This window comes from Cervus elaphus, chromosome 7, assembly GCF_910594005.1.
Source record: "Cervus elaphus chromosome 7, mCerEla1.1, whole genome shotgun sequence".
Lineage (NCBI taxonomy): Eukaryota > Metazoa > Chordata > Mammalia > Artiodactyla > Cervidae > Cervus > Cervus elaphus.
The window spans coordinates 29,886,023-29,907,916 of record NC_057821.1 but is presented as its reverse complement, the minus strand read 5'-3'; the positions used below and the strand labels follow the sequence as shown (position 1 = coordinate 29,907,916).

The window sequence follows — 21,894 nt, the reverse complement described above, 5'->3', positions numbered from 1 at the left end:
ACCAGTTTAGATTGTGTCATCTGTGCTGAAAAGAATATGATTGATATTTTGGGTCAAAATACTTGAGTTCAAAACCCAATCTATCAAGCTAATCAAGTAGATCAGTATTTAAAACTTGAGTGGTAACAATAGTTCCTAATTTACATGACTGTTGTGATAAGTAAATCTGAGCTTGGCCCACGGCCTGTTATTTATTAATAGAAGCCACACAATAATCAAGGCTACTTCTACACCACTTTTGTGATTTAAAACCTCATGATGACTTGATAGACCTTAGCCATTTGCTCTCTCTGATAGAAATTTTCACCACTTTCTAAAATTATTTTAATAACCTTTAAATAGACCAAAGTATCCCCATTCCTTTTCATAACTCCTCTAACTCAGCAAAAAATCTAAATATGAGTTCTACTTTATAGTTATGTCTACCTGACCCTCATATGAATATCAAAGTCTTCTTAATCTTATTCCCTATTGTTATGTTAATCCTTTCCCTCCATTTTATTCACATTCCATTGCCCTAATCCAGATCTTGTATCTTGATTTTAAATAAGTTTGCAAGTATGTGACCCTGAGCTGAAATGAGTTGATGGATATATTTGGTGTGGAGATTATAGTTATTTCAATGATTGTGAGTGCCTTCAGCTGTGTAACATGCTCTCTGCTTCACAACAGACCTTTACACCAACACAAGCAGCTCCTATAGTTCACCTTCTAGTCTCTTAGACACTTGTTGTTATCTATGACTGAATTTCTAAATCTCCAAACTGTTTCTTCAAACCTTTCTTTTCTCCATAAGTTTGATTATTCCATAAAATTATTTTCCATATATAATTCTACATTTCTAATTTAAATGGCTTCAAATGATTGCTGTTCTTTAGTTGCTAAGCCGTGTACAACTCTTTTGTGACCCCATGAACTGTAGCCCACCAGGCTCCTCTGTCCATGGGATTTCCCAGGCAAGAATACTAAAGTGGGTTGCAATTTCATTCTCTAGCCCAGGGATCAAACCCGCATCTCCTGCATTGGCAGACAGATTCTTTACCACTGAGCCACTGATTACTAATGTCAAAAAACAAAAATTCAGCCTAATAAATTTTAAGATTTAATTGGCTTTATTCAGCAAGTCATAAATCAGGTAGCTTCCCATCTACTAAGCAGAGAAAAGTTATACATAATAGGAGACTTTTATAGGCAGAAGGAGATAAAACTGGATTGTTTCAGGTTCAGGTAAGCTACCTATGGGGGATGAAAAGGGACTATGTATTAGATTACCTCATAGGCACTGTCAACAAAAATTTAATCAGCTTCAGCCTATCTAAGAAAGAATTGGAAAATTTTATTTGAGCCAAACTCAAGGATTATAGCCCAAGAAGAGCATCTCAGAAAGCTCAGAGAACTGTTCCCCCATTAGAAGTCAAAACATAGTTTATATAAGTTTCTTGAGACAGAGGGCTGTACATCAAATGATGTATTCTTGACAGTTTATATAATCAGATTTTAGCACCTTCATGGTGAGTCATATGACCCTAAACAAGATCAAGAAGAAATGTTGTCTTTTAAGGAGTTGTCTTGTGGCTGCCCTTTATGGATAATCAGGTGTTCCTGCCAATGGGGCAGGTTTAATCAACACATAACGTAGAGACACAATTCACTGTGTGGGGAGAGAGGAGGCTAAGAGCAGAGAAGAAATTTTATGTTTAAATTTTTATAGTACTGTCAGAAAATATTAATTTTATTTCAATGTGTTGACAAGAAAATTCTAGACTGATAGCTAAAACCACACTCCTGAAAGAGGCTGTAGCTACAATTAGGTTAAGTTTTGTGTCTTGGTTTACTTTCCTGAGCTTAACACAGTGACTCCATCTGGGGTCAGTCATTTCTTTTTTTAAATAAAGTCTAAGAAGCACAACATTCCAGGTTCTCCAGCATTATGATCTAATTTATTCCTTATCTTCTATAATATGCTGTCATTCATCTTTTGTTCAATTAATATTTAAACACCCAGAATTTCTTAATATTCAGGGCAAGTTATTGAACTTGTAGGTAAAATTATTCCACTATAGTGAGTGGAACAATAATACCAAGTTCCTAGGGTGGTGAGTGATAAGTGAGGTACCTCATGTAACAGCTTGTCAGAGTGCCTGACACCTAGCAAAACTCAGCCCATGTTTACCCATGATATCCCATCAGTACCCAGTAAGTACTCATGGGGTGTGATTAAAGTAGAAGAACAACAATTTTATTCCTTTATCCATCCTGCCTGTACCATGTAGCAGTTCTTTCCCTGCTCCTGGATTACATTTTTAGAATGTCCCATAATCTTTCCAGCCATTTTCAAATGGTAAAAATGTCAACTTTTAATAATAAAGTGTTTTCACATTAGTAATTAAAATGTCCATTGTCAAATGACACTTAATTTACATGTAATGATTCTGTGTTTCCTGAGCTTGAGCCTGTTCCCGTCTGAGACTTTACAGTGGGGATTTGGGTGAGCTCAGTCCCTGCTTTCCACCTTGTGCATCTTCCTCTGTGCCTCTAGCTGATAAGTGTAGTTTCTGAACTTGCCAGGGTAAACCTGTGCAGAGGGAAAAGGGGAATCTAGCAGGAATGTTTATTAGTCTCTGTAGTCAAAGACTGATTTTTCAGTTTCTCACATTTACGTTATTTTTAGTCAATTATCAGACAATTATTAATGTGAGGTCAACTAGATAACTTCATCAGTTATCAGGGGAGTACAAATTGAAATCATGAAATACACAACCAGACTGGCTAAAATTTAAAATACAGAAAATATGAAGATATATTTGTATCTTCAATTCAAATATATAAGATTTCCTTTTGTATATTCTTAAATATACAAATATTCAAGATTACAATTCAATTTGTAGCCTTCAATTACAAATATAGCAGAATATATTTGTAACTAGCAGGTATATATATGTATAATATAGATTATATTATTAGAAATTTAATATGAATATGGCAGAAATGAGAAAACAACTCAGCACTCGATGGTAATGAGGGCTGACTTCAAATATCTCTGTGGTTTGGCCTTAGTTCAGTTCAGTCGCTCATTCATGTCCAACTCTTTGTGACCCCATGAATCGCAGCACGCCAGGTCTCCCTGTTCATCACCAGCTCCCAGAGTTTACTCAAACTCATGTCCATCGAGTCGGTGATGCCATCCAGCCATCTCATCCTCTGTCGTCCCCTTCTCCTCCTGCCCCCAACCCCTCCCAGCATCAGGATCTTTTCCAATGAGTCAACTCTTCTCATGAAGTGGCCAAAGTACTGGAGTTTCAGACTGATCTCCTTCAGGATGGACTGATTGGATCTCTTTTCAGTCCAAGGGATTCTCGAGAGTCTTCTCCAACACCACAGTTCAAAAACATCAATTTTTCAGCGCTCAGCTTTCTTCACAGTCTAACTCTTACATCCATACATGACCACTGGAAAAACCATAGCCTTGACTAGATGGACCTTTGTTGGCAAAGTAATGTCTCTGCTTTTTAATATGCTATCTAGGTTGGTCATAACTTTCCTTCCAAGGAGTAAGCATCTTTTAATTTCATGGCTGCAATCACCATCTGCAGTGATTTTGGAGCCCAGAAAAATAAAGTCAGCCTCTGCTTCCCCATCTATTTCCCATGAAGTGATGGGACCAGATGCCATGATCTTAGTTTTCTGAATGTTGAGCTTTAAGCCAACTTTTTCACTCTCCTCTTTCACTTTGATCTAGAGGCTTTCATCAAGAGGTGGTTTGGCCTAGATGGAAACAAAACTGAAAAATCAGAGAGATAAAACTATCCCTTTCAGGATCATCTCCTGGGATAGTTCTTCTTATGATGCTACAGAGCCTGATATTAATTGCCATGTTGGGAGAACTGTTTCCATGGAACTTTTCCATATTTGATGTTCTGTGTCCTTTCCAGTCTCTCCTGACTTGCTGAACTTCAGGGAGCTCCATCTTAAATAACAGTTCCTAAAACTAGTAAATGGGCCTTCAGAGCTCATTTCAAGGTAATAATAATTTGAATCCTATGACTTACAGTTCTTTTTCACAATGAGAGTATCAGTATTCCAAAAAAAAAAAAAAAAAGGAAATCTGGAAATGTTCCTCTTTTAACTTATTCACTTCTTCTGATACCTTGCTTTTATATCTACATCATGCTTATGACTCTTAAATTTTAATGGCAAATTGAGATTCTATTTTAAAGTGATGTTCATCCAGGTGTAGAGATAATATGGTACATGGGTGATGATAAATTTTGCATCATAGTGGAATAGAATCCTTCTAGAAGCCTAAAGTAAACATACTGTTATAACTTTGTGTATAAATAAGGAGCAAGTTCATAACTGAATTGATCTTTCATGGTATTTCTGTTGAGGTATTGCATATAAGTGTGGGGGAATGTGGCAGGACTTAAAACACAGGAGAAATTCTCATTTGAGAGGATAAGGTAGCAACCTGCAGTCTGAATTAAAGAAAATCAAATAAGAGACCTGGGTTTGGCTTTTTGTTACTCCTTTGATAGGAAAAATGAGTACTTTTTAGGGAACTAAATAGTTGGGAATTGACCATGAATAATAGAATCGAAGGAATTATGCATGTATGCATGTATGTGTATTTTTGTGCATGCATATGAAGATATATAATTGTGAGAGCGTTTATAAGAAAAATATGTCTGTATAATATAAACTGGTTTGTTCCTTAGAGGTCCTTTTGTATGCTCATTTTACTGTTATTTACTTTTGCTAGTTTGAGTGATCACTCAGTGACATCATGCTGCTGTTGAATGTCTAGATTCCACACCGGATGCTTCCCTTAACTTCTTTCCTTTTCACTGGGTTCTACTAAGTATCATTTTTACGTGATAAGTTAAATCAATACATCTTATATATAAGAATATATTTTACTTCCATGATTAATTTTCCCAACAAGTAATAAAACAATTTTAGGATATGCAATTATTAAGGAAGAATTTTGAAACCTGAGTGATTTTCACTGATGACATGTAAAAGCACCTGTTTGTCTTAAGCAGGAAATAGAGTTATGGTCTTTGGGGAATAAGGTTTGTATCAGTGAATATACTTCAAACATTTGCATTTTAGCTGTTTGGACTTTTTAAAAGTCCATTACAAATCCTGGCCATTTAATCTTCCTGAAGATAAAAATTTGATGTGGATTTGAAGTGCGTTGAAGCAGCCTTTTCATCCCACCAAAGATGCTTCCTTTCCTGATCCTCATCCTTTCATCAGATTCAACCACCTCTTCTTTCAACACATAAGACAGGAAAGCTGACTCCCTTCCTCAACACCACTCACCAAAGAAGGCAAGGAGGTTTGCTCTGAATATGTTCATAAATTTATATCACTAATAAGTGGTGGGTTAAATGAGTTGACTAATCCATTTTCAAAAAATACATTTTTGAAATTATGTGAGCATAATGATTAAATATTTAGATATAAATGTAAATATTATTCCTTTCAATAGCCAAATGTTTGCCATTTTATAGGAAAAATAATCTCTATAATCTCGAGAAGTAGGCTATTATTTATATGTATGAAAATCCTGGGGAAAAAAGGCCCAACTCAGCTGAAGAATTGAAGTATTATTTTCATATATTATTTACATATATTAAACATCAGTATTACTGGGTTTTCCCCATTTAATTTGAATGATTTTTCATAAGCTATAAATTAATCATATGCATTTTATTCTTCTGCTATTCTTTATTTTTTTGTGATAAATTTTATCTCATCTTCTGATAGTTATCTCTCAAGAAAATTCTTTCTTCTACAGTTAGCCATCATGTGCGTCTCTTTGTAGTCTCGACTTTAATGTCATTTGCTGCAGCTTCTGAACGGCATTGCCAAAATTTATTCTATGGGGCACAATAATTTCCCTCAGAGTCAGCGTTTCAAAGAGAAATTTTAAAAGGTTGATATTGGCTTCCCTGGTGGCTCCGTTGGTAAAGAATCTGCCTGTAATGTAAGAGGTGAGGGTTAGATCCCTGGGTCAGGAAGATGCCCTGGAGGAGGAAATGGCAACCCATTCCAGTACTCTTGCCTGGAGAATCCCATGGACAGAGGAGCCTGACATGCTTACAGTCCATGGAGTCGTAAGAGGCAGACACAACTTAGCAACTAAACCACCGCCGCCACCACATTCTGACCAGAGGCCAATACATTATCCTTTCTCTAAATTCTTACAGTGTTTTCCTCCTTTTTGTGAACAGGGTGATGGGCATGAACAGTAGCAGTGTCAAAGAAGACTTTGTCCTGGTGGGCTTCTCTGATCAGCCCAACCTAGAAAAGATACTCTTTGTGGTTGTTCTGGTATCGTATCTCCTGACTCTGCTGGGAAATACAGTCATTATTCTGATCTCCTCTACAGACCCTAAACTCAGAACACCCATGTACTTTTTCCTTACTCACCTCTCCCTAGTCGATATCTGCTTTACTACCAGCATTGTCCCCCAGCTGCTGTGGAACCTAAGAGGACCAGCCAAGACCATATCAGCCCTGGGCTGTGCTGTCCAGCTCTACGTCTCTCTGGCTCTGGGCTCCACTGAGTGCATCCTCCTGGCTGTAATGGCTTTCGACCGCTATGCTGCGGTGTGCAAACCTCTCCACTACGCAGCCGTGATGAACCCACGGCTGTGCCAGGCTCTGGCAGGGGTTGCGTGGCTGAGTGGAGTAGGAAACACTCTCACCCAAAGCACTGTCACCCTCTGGCTGCCTCGCTGTGGACACCGGTGGCTCCATCATTTCTTCTGTGAAGTACCCTCAATGATTAAACTTGCTTGTGTGGACATCCATGCCAATGAGGTCCAGCTATTCATTGCTTCATTGGTCTTGCTCCTCTTGCCCTTAGCACTGATATTGATGTCCTATGGACATATAGTCAAGGCAGTTATTAGGATCAAGTCAGTCCAGGCCTGGGGCAAAGCCCTGGGGACATGTGGATCCCACTTGACGGTAGTGTCCCTCTTCTATGGGACCATCACAGCTGTTTACATCCAGCCCAACAGCTCTTATGCCCATACTTACGGGAAATTCATCTCCCTCTTCTACACAGTAGTGACTCCAGCCCTCAATCCTCTCATCTACACGCTGAGGAATAAAGATGTGAAAGGAGCACTGGGAAGACTTTTTCACAGAGCCAGAGACCTGGGCTCATAAAAAAATGAAGCTGAGCACATAGAGGTCGATTTTTTGATGGCAAAATTAAGCTGAAGGCCATCTTGTACATTCTTTCTCTAAAGAAACACTAACCTATTAGGAACACACGCAATCATCACAGTCTGCATTACTGTCTGTTACTTGGCCTCAGAATCATCAGTCCTCACAACCTCTTTCCCAGGCTTCTTTTGGACCCTTTGAAACCGCTATTTCCCCACACCTTTTAATTGTCCATTATTCACATAATTTCTGTTTCTTGCCCTCCCTTCCTGCTTTTCTTCAATCTTCCTTCCCCTTTTCCACTGTTCATTCTATTTTCCAGTTGTCCTCTCCTGTATTATCCTCCCCTTCCCTTCCCTCCTTTTTATTACTTCCTTCCTTCCCCTCTTTTTAGTCTTTCATTTCTTTCCATTTTTATGAGGTGCTTAACAACCATTTCCCTGGCTGCTTCTACACTATATCTCTTCCCAACAGTATTCTAACAATTCCTGGAAACAACTCTGTTTAAAAGTAATTTCCTGTTTATCACAATAAAGAGCTTTCATTTGCTGTGTGGTGTCCAGTGCAGAGAACAGACTCTAAATGTGTGGATTTTAACTCCACAACTTCCCTTCTGAGCTTGTGCAAGTTTTATTAAAGTTTTTTTGTATCACATTTACTTAGGAGTAAAAAATGAATGAATGTCATTATTATGTTTATTAAAAGATCCAAAAGGCAATGTAGTGTTTAAGTTTAAGAAGCTTTTCTTTGTTCATTTTGTAATGCAAGTGCCTGACTTAAGCTATGATTGTGGAGGCATCCACTTCAAATGTTCTTAAAAAGAACCATTGCTAACCACATGAATAGATAAAGAGCCAGGCTGCCCCCAATCCCATATTCTTAGACTCTTTTGTTTCAGAGATCTTGGTTGATTTTAGGTAACTGACAATTTGGGCCACTTGTTTTTCACTTCCTGCTCTTTTAATTCCCTCTCTTATGTTTTAACCAATGAAGAGGGAACCCAGAAACCCAAGGCCACCACCTTCAGCCTCATTGAAAGCAGAACCCTAGACTTGCTCTCTCTCTATCCAAGACCAGACTTGCCATGTATACTCTTGAACTTGTTAGTAATGAATCTTGTCCTTTTTTCAAGTTTCTCAGTGGTTATTATTGAGGGCATCTTGCAATCATAAGAACCACAAGGGCTAATCCAGCCATAACACTGTTTACCCATAGGCTGAGACCAGCACAAAACAATAAGTAAAGCATATGCAAAAAGTGATCAATAAATAGCAAATAACATCTTTTCAATCTTCTAATTTTCTGATCATAATATTCCCTCTATTTTAGTCTATATATGCTTACTGCTTACAGTTATGTTCAATTTACATAGTCAATAATTAGTTACTCCTTTGTATCTGGATGGAAAAATAACTACCTGAAAAGAGCTATTCTGAGAGGCTGCTTCCCAGGCCTGAAGTCCTCAGAAAGTCTGCCAAATAAAACAGAATTCTAAAGAAAGAAAGAAAGAGAGAGAGAGAAGGAAAGAAAATGAAAAATAATCACCTGAAAAGGTGGCAAAAATGTTAGTCCATTTTTTTTTGTCTTCATAATATGGAAAAAACATATTTATTTTCTCCACTCAAAAAGTGTGACACATTTCCTTTCAGTGGTGACAACCGAGCCTAAGCTGTTATTTCCGAAAGGACAAGTATAGTAGTGTGGTAGTAAAGAATACTTGGAAATAAAAGCAAAAATAAACAAATGGGACCTAATTAAACTTAAAAGCTTTAGCAAAACAAAGGAAACTATAAGCAAGGTTAAAGACAATCTTCAGAATGGGAGAAAATAATAGCAAACGAAGCAACAAAGGATTAATCTCAAAAATATACAAGCAGTTCCTGCAGCTCAATTCCAGAAAAACAAATGACCCAATCAAAAAATGGGCCAAAGAACTAAACAGACATTTCTCCAAAGAAGACATACAGATGGCTCACAAACACATGAAAAGATGCTCAACATCACTCATTATCAGAGAAATGCAAATGAAAACCACAATGAGGTACCATTACACACCAGTCAGGATGGCTGCTATCCAAAAGTCTACAAGCAATAAATGCTGGAGAGGGTGTGGAGAAAAGGGAACCCTCTTACACTGTTGGTGGGAATGCAAATTAGTACAGGCACTATGGAAAACAGTGTGGAGATTCCTTAAAAACCTGGAAATAGAACTGCCATATGACCCAGCAATCCCACTTCTGGGCATACACACCGAGGAAACCAGATCTGAAAGAGACACGTGCACCCCAATGTTCATCACAGCACTGTTTATAATAGCCAGGACATGGAAGCAACCTAGATGCCCATCAGCAGATGAATGGATAAGGAAGCTGTGGTACATATACACCATGGATTATTACTCAGCCATTAAAAAGAATACATTTGAATCAGTTCTAATGAGATGGATGAAACTGGAGCCCATTATACAGAGGGAAGTAAGCCAGAAAGGTAAAGACCAATACAGTATACTAATGCATATATATGGAATTTAGAAAGATGGTAACAATAACCCTATATGCAAAAGAGAAAAAGAGACACAGATGTACAGAACAGACCTTTGGACTCTGTGGGAGAAGGCGAGGGTGGGATGTTTTGAGAGAACAGCATCAAAACATGTATATTATCAAGGGTGAAACAGATCAGTAGCCTAGATTGGATGCATGAGACAAGTGCTCGGGGCTGGTGCACTGGGAAGACCCAGAGGGATGGATTGGGGAGGGAGGCAGGAGAGGGGATAGGGATGGGGAACACATGTAAATCCATGGCTGATTCATGTCAATGTATGGCAAAAAGCACTACAATATTGTAAAGTAATTAGCCTCCAACTAATAAAAATAAATGGAAAATAAATAAATAAAAAATAAAAAAGGACACAGGCATGCATTAAAAGAATATTTGAACTCAGAGATCAGACTCTATGTCCTGTCTCCATCATTTATTTCCCAGCTGCATAACTCCAGGTAAATCACTAAGCATTTCTAACCCTCATTTTCTCCATTTCTAAAGTGAGGACAGCCTTAGAATGCATATAGTAAGAATTTGACCAATGTCAGTTACCATTAATAAACTTTGTTGATCTTGGTGATAAGCATGGTATCAGACTGAGTGGCCTTGATAGTAAATATATGTTTTCCAGGCATAAATTTTGTGGGTAGTCACAACTCACAATTCTACTAGTTTCACTTATGAAAATCAAATGAGTTCTGCTTTTGACATCTAACCAAATATGTTGGTGAGTTGTTTCATTCAAACATGCTTTTTTTTTTTTCATAGACAAGCCCATAGTAATTAGTCTACTATGATCTAATAATTGTGACTCAATTATAGTATCTAAGTCTTGTTTTGATTTTGGTGGTTTTCCATTGCCAGCGCCGAGGGGAAAATGTATTCCTCATGTAAACTCTGAACAAAGATATCTTTATTCCTAGTACACTTCATATTTGCTTATAGTTTACCTCCCAACCTCCAGACTGGATTCATCTACTGTAATAGTAACAGATGACGTCTTTATTGGCAAGGATCTCCTGAAAAGCTGTACCAGCAGGATCCATTAATCACCTGTATAATCATCCATATGGTTTCTTTTAGTTTTATAACTATAAGCTGTCTCTTTCCCCCTATTATCCTCACAGTTAACCTTTTTAATTTTCACAGTTACTCAATTTCTCACATTAAACCTAAATCAGTAAGAAATTCATACTAAAGAAAATGAACCTGTGATCTCTACCATTTAAGAACTCTCCTTACGATGAAAACATGTGCACTAAGAAGTGACAAACCGAATCATAAATCAACACATAAGTTTATCCCTAATTTATTCAATCAGTAATGATTTATGCACCATTGTATGTTTATCACTGTGAAGAATTAGAATATCCTAGCATTATTGGAGAATAATATATAATATTCCTATAAAATATATTTCATGATTTATGAAGCAATTAAAAAGTAATTGAAGATCATGATAGATGCAAAATAAAACAAAAGGGCAAGCATATAGAATATCTATGTGTTTAAAAAATTCATACTAAAGGATAGCTCTATTGTAATTGCTTCATAAATCATGAAATTTATTTTATAGGGGATTCCTGAGATTTCCCTGGTAACTCAGATAGTAAAAAATCTGCCCACAATGCAGGAGACCCGTGTTCAATCCCTGGGTTGGAAAGATTTCCAACCCTGGAGAAGGAAATGACAACCCACTCCAGTATTCTTGCCTGGAGAATCCCATGGACAGGGGAGCCTGGTGGGCTACAGTCCATGGGGTCACAAAGAGTCAGGCATGACTGAGCAACTATCACTTTCACTGTTTACTATGTAGTACTTTGAAGGAAGAGATAAAACTGCAAATATGTGTGGAATCAAGAAAGTTGTCTTCCAGGAAAGAAAATCCTGAATCTGGTAAGGCTTAGAGGGCATCATCTTTGAAGGATGGAAATCACATCATTGACTTCCAATGATATATATCAAGAATAAAAATAATATGGCACCTTATATTTTGTAATTGTATATATCTTTGCTGAATAAAAAGTTAAGGTGCATTTTTTTAAGCTTAACATATATTTTCTATTATTTTGTTCTCATAACCAGCCATCTAAATAGATTTTTTGAAAAATGGTTCTGACTAAACATAGTAAATTTAGCAAAAATATTTATTCCCATTCTTTCTAAAAAACATAAAAGTTGTATTAAATACAAAATTGTATGAATCTGTAAGAACAAATCGAACTGGAGCCAAACTATGAGCAGAGAAGAGATCTATAAACATTAGGGAGATGGGAAGTAGGTACTGTGTTCTCAGACACTTCAGTCATGTCCAACTCTTTGAGACACCATGGACTGTAGCCCACCAGGCTCCTCTGTCTATGGGAATTCTCCAGATAAGAATACTGGAGTGGGATGCCTGATTCTCCTCCAGGGATCATCCTGACCCTGAACTTGAGTCTCTTTTTCATCTTCTGCAATGGTAGGTGGGTTCTTTATCACTAGTGGTGGAAGACAGTAAGTGACTTATAGAGAAAAGTATGACATCTAACTGCTTTTAAAAGATTGGGAGGCAGAAATAAAACACATCAGCCAACATCCAATGCATCTGGAAATCCTATTATCTTCAACTTCAAAGATATTCAGAATTTCACCACTTCTCTTGCTAACACCCTGCTCTGAGTCTCCATCATCTCTCAGCTAGATTACTGTTTCAGTGTCTATTTTTGTAATCACTTCCATGCTTCCAGGGAATTCTAAGCACAACAGATATTCTGAAATTCAAGGTAAATCATTCATCTTTTTATTTCTCTTTTTAAAGCCCCAGATGTCTAAGCACAGGAAAAGCCTGAATTCTTACAGTGGCATCTCCTGACCTCATCTCCCAACCCCCTCCTGACTCACTCTGCTCAGCCTGTTGGCCTCCATGTTGTTATTAAAATACACCAGGTAAGGCCTTTGCCATCCTCTGGCTGGGAAGCTTTATTCCTGCGTGGCTCCCTTCTTCCCCTCCTTCAAGTATTTAAATCTCACCTTTTCAAGGAGAGCTCTCCTGACCGCTCCGTTTAATTCTACCATCTGTCCATTTCATCCAATGGCTGCTTCTCTTCCTACTCTATGGTTTCTTTCACCCAGGGCACTTTTCCTCTTCTGAAATACTCTACAGCACAATTCATTAGGCTTATTTTTTATTATCTTCCTCCTTCCCCTTAAATTTTAACTTCAAAGAGACAACAATCTTTGCTATTTGCTGATGCATTCTAACTGCATGGAGCAGTACCTGGCACTCTTAAGCAATGAGTGACTATGTTTGAAAATGTTGAAATAATTTAGAAATATTCAAGAAACTGCCAGATAAAAAAATCTAGAAGAGCTGAATGTACTTTCTTGTCATAACAGAAAATGGAGGTAGAGAGGATATGGAATACTAGCTGCTGCTGTTTGTTTTTTTTAATTGATGTAAAAATATTTGACTTCATATTATTTACATATATCTTTGAGAAATCATTGAATAAAAAGTCAAGTTTTATGAAAAATAAAGAGATGTATATAAGGAGAATTTGGTTAAGGTAAAATGTTGGTTTATTTAGTTTCAAGCTTTGAAAGTGAGTGAAAGTGTTAGTCACTCAGTTGTGTCCAACTCTTTGCAACCTTATGGACTGTAGCCCACCAGGCTCCTCTGTCCACGAGATTCTCCAGGCAAGAATACTGGAGTGGATTGCCAGTCCCTTCTCCAAGGCATCTTTCCGATCCAGGGACTGAACCCAGGTCTCCTGCATTGCAGGCTTTAAGCACATTTTTTTCACAGCAGTCAACACATTCTCTTTATATCCATCAGGAAACCTCCCATGAAGGACACCATAGGTGTGTAGAGTTGTTTTGTCCTGATTATTGTTAAAAGTTCAAAAAATGTGAAAAATCTTAGACAAGAAATACACATAGTAAAGACTATTCATGGGGCAAATAAATTTCTCCTCCACTCCTAACTCCATGATTGCACTCTGCTCTTCCTGATATCCTCTGTATACAAAGTAGCACACTTAGGGTATGTGCAAGTGTGTTTTTATATGTACATTTATTTATACACGTATGCTGATTGATAAATAAATAGCATCTTGTGTTATCAATACCCTCCTGTAACTTTTTCTCTCAAATATATACACCTTAGAGACCATTCTAATTCTGTAGCCATAGACTTGCCTCATTAATTTTAATAAATACATAATATTACTTTGTAAAGACATATTTAACAACTCCAGAGCTGGTAGTCACTTACGATGTTTGTAGCCTTTTGCTAATGCAAACAATGCTGCAGTAAAGTCTTTGCACATCCATCTCTGCATGCCTATGTGAGAATATCTGTCTGAGTGAATTCTGGAAATGGAAATGCTGTGTCAGTAAATGTACATTTGTGCACATAGTATATACTCTTTAAATGCTCTAAAAAAAAAGCTAAAGCAAAATGGCTTTTCAACATGATATAAAGTATTTTACTCTATGCAATTTGATAAGCAAAAATTATTACCCATTTAATATAATTTGCATTTTTGTATGTACAAGAGTAAGCCATTTTATCATATGTTTGAAAGTCAAGCAAAAGCCTATGTCCTATACTTTTGCTGTTGTTTCAGTTGGATGGTTTTTTTCCATACTGATTTTTTTTTAAATAATTGACATGTATATGTTGAGTTTAGCCTTTTTAGTCTTTCACATGGGACTTCCCTGGTGGCTCAGACGGTAAAGAATATGCCTGCAGTGAGGGAGACCTGGGTTCATCCCTGGGTTGGGAAGATTCCCTGGAGAAAGGAATGGCTACCCACTCCAGTATTCTTGCCTGGAGAATTCCATGGACAGAGAAGATGCTTCACAAATGTTTTTGGAAGTTTATCACATTTTTTGTTTCATTTTTTTGTATCTTATTTTTCTTTACAGAAATTTTTATATAACAAATGCTTTAATCATTTTAAGCCCTGAGTTTTAGTGATTTTTTTGAGTGATTGTAGATATTTTGCATGCTATTATCTTGTTTCTACACTTAAAGTTTTTATTGTTTTGGAGTTAACTTGAAGGTAGGAATTTATGATCTTTTTGTAAAGATTTTAATCAGTTGGCACAATCACATTCTATTGAAAAATTCTCTTGATGACATGAAATTATAATAATATAAAGTTCTACCCTTATTGTAAAGTAAACCTTCATGCACATTTGGGTTTATTTCTGAAGCCTGATATAAATTCCTTTCAAAAAATTAGTTTCATATCATAATCTGACGCCAAGTAAGTCAGGAGTTGAATAATCAGAATTTTTATGATAAAGAAGTACAAAGTCTGGCTTTTGGAGTTATTTGTCCAAAATTACAGATTTAATATTTATAAACAATCATAGCAGCTTTATGTACATTATTTTTTCTACTACATATGTATTGTGAAAGAAAAAAAAAAGGCTAATACAGCAGAGACACTGGATAAAAACATGTTGAATTTTAATTTTGACATTCAAACTGGGGAATCTGGATTAGTATTGCTCAGTAACTTGAAGAAAGAAAAACTAGATGGAATTTAGAAGCACTAGTTTTATTCCTGGTTGAGAGTCCCTTGGACTGCAAGGAGATCAAACCAGTCAACCCTAAAGGAAATTAGTCCTGAATATTCATTGAAAGAACTGATGCTGAAGCTGAATCTCCAACACTTTGGCCACCTGATGCAAACAACTGACTCATTGGAAATGATCCTGATGTTGGGAAAGATTGAAGGCAGGAGAAGGGGACGACAGCGGGTGGGATAGTTAGATAGCATTACTGGCTTGATGGACATGAGTTTGAGCAACCTCCAGGAGTTGGTGATGGACAGGGAAGCCTGCTGTGCTGCAGCCCACGGGGTCACAAAGAATTGGACATGAATGGGTGACTGAGCAGATTCTGATTCTACTTGGCTGTATATTTTGGGCAAGTTGTTTTATTTTTCTGAGTTTTAGAATTATCATTAGCTAAACCTGAATTATCAAAATGTATACCCCTAATTTATACAGTGGCTATGACTACCAAATAAATATACATCTTATGTTTATTAAATAGCTTTTATAATAAATACAGAGTGAGAATGAGGAGCCACTATGGTGGTGAAACATGAAAAGAATCATAATTTGGAAAGATTTTGCAACTATATCTAGTTGTCCTATTTTTCTCAGAATAGTAAGCATATGTATAGTTTTACCTATTTAATATTGCTTATTATTAATATAGTTATTAATATATTGACATGCATTAATATATTAATATAATATACCATATAAAATATAATCTATAATATATAAAATTATATATAATATCTATAAACATATATTCTATATTAATGTGATTATTCACATGTATTAATATAATTATTCATATAAAATGATATCAACAACCACTAAATCTTATTGGAATTGATTTGGTTTCCTCTTGGATGACTCTCCATACTGATAGGCCCAACGTTTGTGTTTCATTAGAAACATTTTCCTGGTTGTCTTTGAGGTTGTCTCACCTTTTAGTCCCTCTGGTTTTTTTCTCCTGGACATGCTGGCATCATAAACGTTAATTATGCTGAATCTCAGAGGTTTAAATGGAAGGATGAGCCAAGATAGGAATAGCATGACAACTCCTGGGAGAGCTTCCTGTGGATCTATGAATTCTACGGATAGCCTTAACTTGGAGTTAGCTTCTTGAAGTTGACCCTTCAGTAGGTCAGAGCCTGGCTGAAACTCTGCAGAACTGAGAAGAAATGCAAACAGAAAACCAAGGTCTGGATATTATGGTATTATGTTTCAGCCACAGGTCAGTCTCCCATAACTCCCCCACTCTGTCATGCACTGAACAACTGATGAATTACAACTCATCATCAAGTAAGTGCAGAAGGAATTTGGGGAGGTAAGGATAATAAAAAATCAAAAGTCACCTTGCTTTGCCATTGGTTGCTTTATAAGATGGAGTAAAAGGACCATTCAGCAGTGGAACGCTAAGTGATTTTCTTTTAAATTTAAATGGTTGATTCCACAGATGCATATATTTTTGTTTGAGAGGAGAACAATGAAATTAGGAAAAGTGTACAGACCTAGGATTCAAAATCTTATTTTATTCAAATTTTTGCTTCTGAATTATCTAGGTTTATATACTTGGGTAAGTCCTGTAACTTCTTGCTGCCCGAGTTTCTTCTCTTCTATCATTAAAAAAAATCCTTTTTACTTTAGAAAGTTATTATGAGAACAAAAAAAACATACATGTGAGGAAGATTGCTATATGAATACCAAAGCAATTATATGTGCATATATATATATACAGTTACATATATGTTTATGGAAAATTTGATATATTCTGGTATTTCTAAATCCTAGGTATACATTATTTTATTATGAGGAAAGCTATGGGAAAATATAAATTTACTATTAGTGTTAGGTACCTTTGGGACTTTATATTTTCATTTAAATATTTTTAGATGTCTTTTTTTTAATCACTTCTCTAGATTAAAACTGCTATTTGTATTACAAAGTTTGTGAACAGAAAGATATTGATTTTGTGTAGATAGCAATTAAGCTCTGAAGGTCCTACTATTCAAACAAATCAAAGACTGTTTAAATCTATGATAATTTAGAATAAAGGAATCCGATAGGCAGAGAACATGGCATTGAGAGCACAGCAAAGATCTTCAGACAATATCTAAAATAAATCAGAGGTGAAATGAATACTTAAATATTGTTTTTACTTTGTCATGACATATTATATTTGAATCATGCTCATGAAGTTGTTAAAGAGTATATCATGATGCAAACATCTATAAAAATGGCCCATGTTTCCTTAAGCCACATTTTAAGATACTTCTTTCTTGCTGCACTTTCATTCATTTGCAGGTCCTATTTGCTGGAGAAGCATGGATTCTTCTGTCTTCCCAGCTCCATTTTCTCATCCTCTGGGGGGTTCATCAGCATTTCCTTTAACTTCCTATTTAGACAAATTAAGCTCTACTAATCCCATAATTTTCATACACAACCAGAAAGGCAAAAACTCCCCACAGCCCTTTCCAGGCAAATTAAAAACTACTGCATTTGGACTCACCCCTGTAATCTTCACATCCTAATTTTTTCTGTTTCTCTCTCCTGTTGCATATTCAGAAGACACATTTAACTGATCGTCTGCAATGTGCTAGACAAAAGAGTACGCTCTTTCTGTCTGTGTATATCTTTGCTCTCTCATTCCCATTTTTCTTTCTTTTTTCTAAATAATTCTATCAATTCTTTTTTTTTTTTCTTTTGTCCTTGCCACATAGCATGAGAGATCTTAGCTCCCTGACCAGGGATCCAATCCATAAACCACTGGACCACCAGGAAATTCCTTCTTTCCCTATTTTCTTTCTTTATTTTTTCCCCTCTTTACTTATCTGTTGCCATCATTTTATCATCACTTATTTTATCACTATGTTTCTATATACCTTCAATGTTTAGGAATGCTGTCATGTATTCTGAAAACCAATAAAACATACTACATATTTTCCTTTTAAAATTTTTACTCTTCCTGAAGTAAGAATGTGATTTAATTTTATTCATAACAGTCCAAGCTTATCTCAGAAACTTAAAGGCATGCTGGATCCATTTAGAGGGATATAAGAGAAAATAATAAAGATTGGGAAAATAGCATGGCCATAATCTGTGAATGGTAGGAGAAAATTTTCAGCTTTCTTTAGATTTAAAAATAGTGTCTGAGTGCAGGTAACTACATAATGAGATCCTGAGTCTTTATTTAGCAAGAAAGCAATTCAGATAGGGTGAATTCTACAATTGTATCTTTTATGATTCTAATTGGAAATACTCATGTGCTCATTGAGGGGGATACTTCTGTAAAGTAACCCTGCAACACATGAGTGATTTTTCTTTGATCAAAATAGATGAGGCAAATTTTGGTTCAGAAATTATGTATAAAGATAAAAATGTTTCTCAATGTTGAATCAGGATCCTATGTTTTATTGCTATAATTCTCTAATCAACTGGCAATGATATCTGTGCCATTTCTTTGCAAATAAAATATAATGCCAAGCATAATCATATTTCCAGAACTCTATTCCTAAAGTTCCACTATCATATGATAAGAAATGGGAGAAGAAAAGATATTGGATAAGACCAGTTTTAAATGAAGAGTGTTAATCTATATATAAGGACAGGATTTATAAGGGGGAGTCTGATAATCAACTTGATTTTCCATAGAAGTTCACAGGCACTTGAAAATTTCCAGAAACATTTTTATATGATTTTACCGTGTAAGTAGTCCTACTAATATTTCAGCTACTGCTTATATTTCCCTTAATATTGTATAGTTTTTTCTTGATCCAATTATCATGCAAGCAGTATGGAGTTAGAAGTAGCATTGAAAATCCATTGATTTTGATAAGCAAAATAAATATATTTATTGATTGATTAGTTGCATCATTTTGGGAATGAGCAGAAAAGCCTTAAAATATTTGCTCTAAGGGTAAAACAGGGTGTATTTAAACTCTGCTTTAGTTTTGGGGTATGAAATGAAAAAATAAAGATGCATCTGGGTTCCTTGACATGAAATAGCAATGAAATGGTTGATGTCATAAAAGAAAAAAAATAATAAATTCAAGGGTGCTAACATAATTTAACATATAGGAAATCCAAAGGGAAGAGATTCACAGTTGTTGGTTTCAACTGAATTAATGTTAATTCAGTTCAGTTCAGTCGCTCAGTCATGTCCGACTCTTTGTGACCCCATGAACCGCAGCACGCCAGGCCTCCCTGTCCATCACCAAATCCCGGAGTCTACCCAAACCCACCCATGTCCATCAGGTCGGTGATGCCATCCAACCATCTTGTCCTCTGTCGTCCCCTTCTCCTCCTGCCCTCAATCTTTTCCAGCATCAGGGTCTTTCAAATGAGTCAGCTCTTCGCATGAGGTAGCCAAAGTATTGGAATTTCAGCTTCAACATCAGTCCTTCCAATGAACAACTAGGACTGAACTCCTTAAGGATGGACTAGTTGAATCTCCTTGCAGTCCAAGGGACTCTCAAGAGTCTTCTCCAACACCACAGCTCAGAAGCATCAATTCTTCAGTGCTCAGATTTCTTTATAGTCCAACTCTCACATCCCTACATGACCCCTGGAAAAACTATAGCCTTGACTAGATTGCCCTTTGTTGACAAAGTAATGTCTCTGCTTTTTAATATGCTATCTAGGTTGGTCATAACTTTCCTTCCAAGGAGTAAGCATCTTTTAATTTCATGGCTGCAATCACCATCTGCAGTGATTTTGGAGCCCAGAAAAATAAAGTCAGCCTCTGCTTCCCCATCTATTTCCCATGAAGTGATGGGACCAGATGCCATGATCTTAGTTTTCTGAATGTTGAGCTTTAAGCCAACTTTTTCACTCTCCTCTTTCACTTTCATCAAGAGGCAATTAAAATGTAGTAAATGCTTATTATGTTTAACATACACTCTTGCCTCTATCACATGCTTACTCTTTAAGAGTATACAATCCATCTGGTCAGGAAAATAGGACAGGTACAGAAACAAAAACAAATTACATATATATATATATATATATATAATTTTTATAAAATATGGAGTGTACCAAAAGAGAATTACAAATAAAGTGCTCTAGAGAATTAGAAAAGGAGTGCTTAGTCACTCAGTTGAGTCCAGCTCTTTGTGACCCCATGGACTATAGCCCACCAGGCTCCTCTGTCCACGGGATTTTTCAGGCAAGAAACACTGTAGTGGGTTGCCATTTCCTTCTCCAGGAGATCTTCCCAAGCCAAGGACGGAAAAATGGAGAGTGGGGAATAATTTAGAACACTTTAGTACTTGAAATGGCCCTTACAGGGTGGAAAGCAACAACGGTGTCTCATATCAGCATAAACGCCAGTGAGAGAATAAAAAGTTTGGATAAAATGGAATGGTTTGAGCCATGATTATAGGAGGCATTGAATCTAAGTCTGCATTTTAATAAAATGGGTTACAACGTGGAGATTCCCTGCTGAATTTTAAGCTGAGATGTGTTACATGATCAGATTTGAACTCAGGAAAGACTGTTCTACAAACATGTTAAGATGCTTTGAAGATGAGAGAACCATTGTAAGTGAGGAGACCACTTTGAAAGCTAGAGGCCATGGAATATTGAATTATTTTCTCTGTGTCTGTTTTAATTATTCTGTGTAGATATAAATTTAATGGATAGATGCAAGAGACAATGTTAAAAAATAGTTGGTCCAGTCTGACGACTTGGATGACACATTGACAATTGTAATTCAAAGATGACAATTAAGCTCCCAAAAGAATTGTGATTGTATAACCAGAGCAAAGAAATTAGAAGTGTGAGATGGATGGGTAAGAAGCTCTGTTTTAGAGTTAACAATTCTGAGCTTTGGGCTGTGAAGCAAGCACTTCTCCCTATGATTTCTCACTGTCACTCACACGGCCCCTCCCCCCCCCCCAACACACGCACTGTCTAATTCCATAGCTCAATGACACCAATGTGAAAAAAACCTGACCAACTATATCCAATAATTCTACCACGTTAAGAGCACAAGAAAATTATAATGTAAGGCCAATTAAAAGAATCAGAAAAATAAGTAATCAGAGGTTCCAGGGCTATTTTTCCTAGCAGTCACATCATTTTTATTGTCTGTCAGTATTTATTAATTATCTGTTACAAATACTACTCTACACTGTTTAAAGATGCACAAAAATAAGAAAAGTCCAATATTTTAGGGAATTCATAATGTGGGAAAGAAATCATAGTTATTGAATTATTAGCATACAAAAATAACTGAGTTTACATTAAATCACTTAGCCTTATGAGATTTATATAATTATGCTCATTTTAAAGGAGAGAAGATTCATTAGGTCCCATTTGTTTATTTTTGCTTTTATTTCCAATATTCTGGGAGGTGGGTCATAGAGGATCTTGCTGTGATTTATGTCGGAGAGTGTTTTGCCTATGTTCTCCTCTAGGAGTTTTATAGTCTCTGGTCTTACATTTAGATCTTTAATCCATTTTGAGTTTATTTTTGTGTATGGTGTTAGAAAGTGTTCTAGTTTCATTCTTTTACAAGTGGTTGACCAGTTTTCCCAGCACCACTTGTTAAAGAGATTGTCTTTTTTCCATTGTATATCCTTGCCTCCTTTGTCAAAGATAAGGTGTCCA

The 21,894-nt window shown here is 36.3% G+C and overlaps 1 protein-coding gene across 1 annotated transcript; it reads left to right on the top strand.

Moving 5' to 3' along the window:
- Window positions 1-6,243: 6,243 nt before the first annotated feature.
- On the top strand, window positions 6,244-7,185 carry LOC122697801 (olfactory receptor 2G3-like). Its single transcript, XM_043908798.1, has one exon. The coding sequence runs from the start codon at window positions 6,244-6,246 to the stop codon at window positions 7,183-7,185; it is 942 nt and encodes a 313-aa protein (XP_043764733.1).
- The last annotated feature ends 14,709 nt before the right edge of the window (window positions 7,186-21,894 follow it).

What these genes read in the sequence shown, in the direction of transcription:
- LOC122697801 (XM_043908798.1), top strand. Translation starts at nt 6,244, where the DNA reads ATGGGCATGAACAGTAGCAGTGTCAAAGAAGACTTTGTCCTGGTGGGC.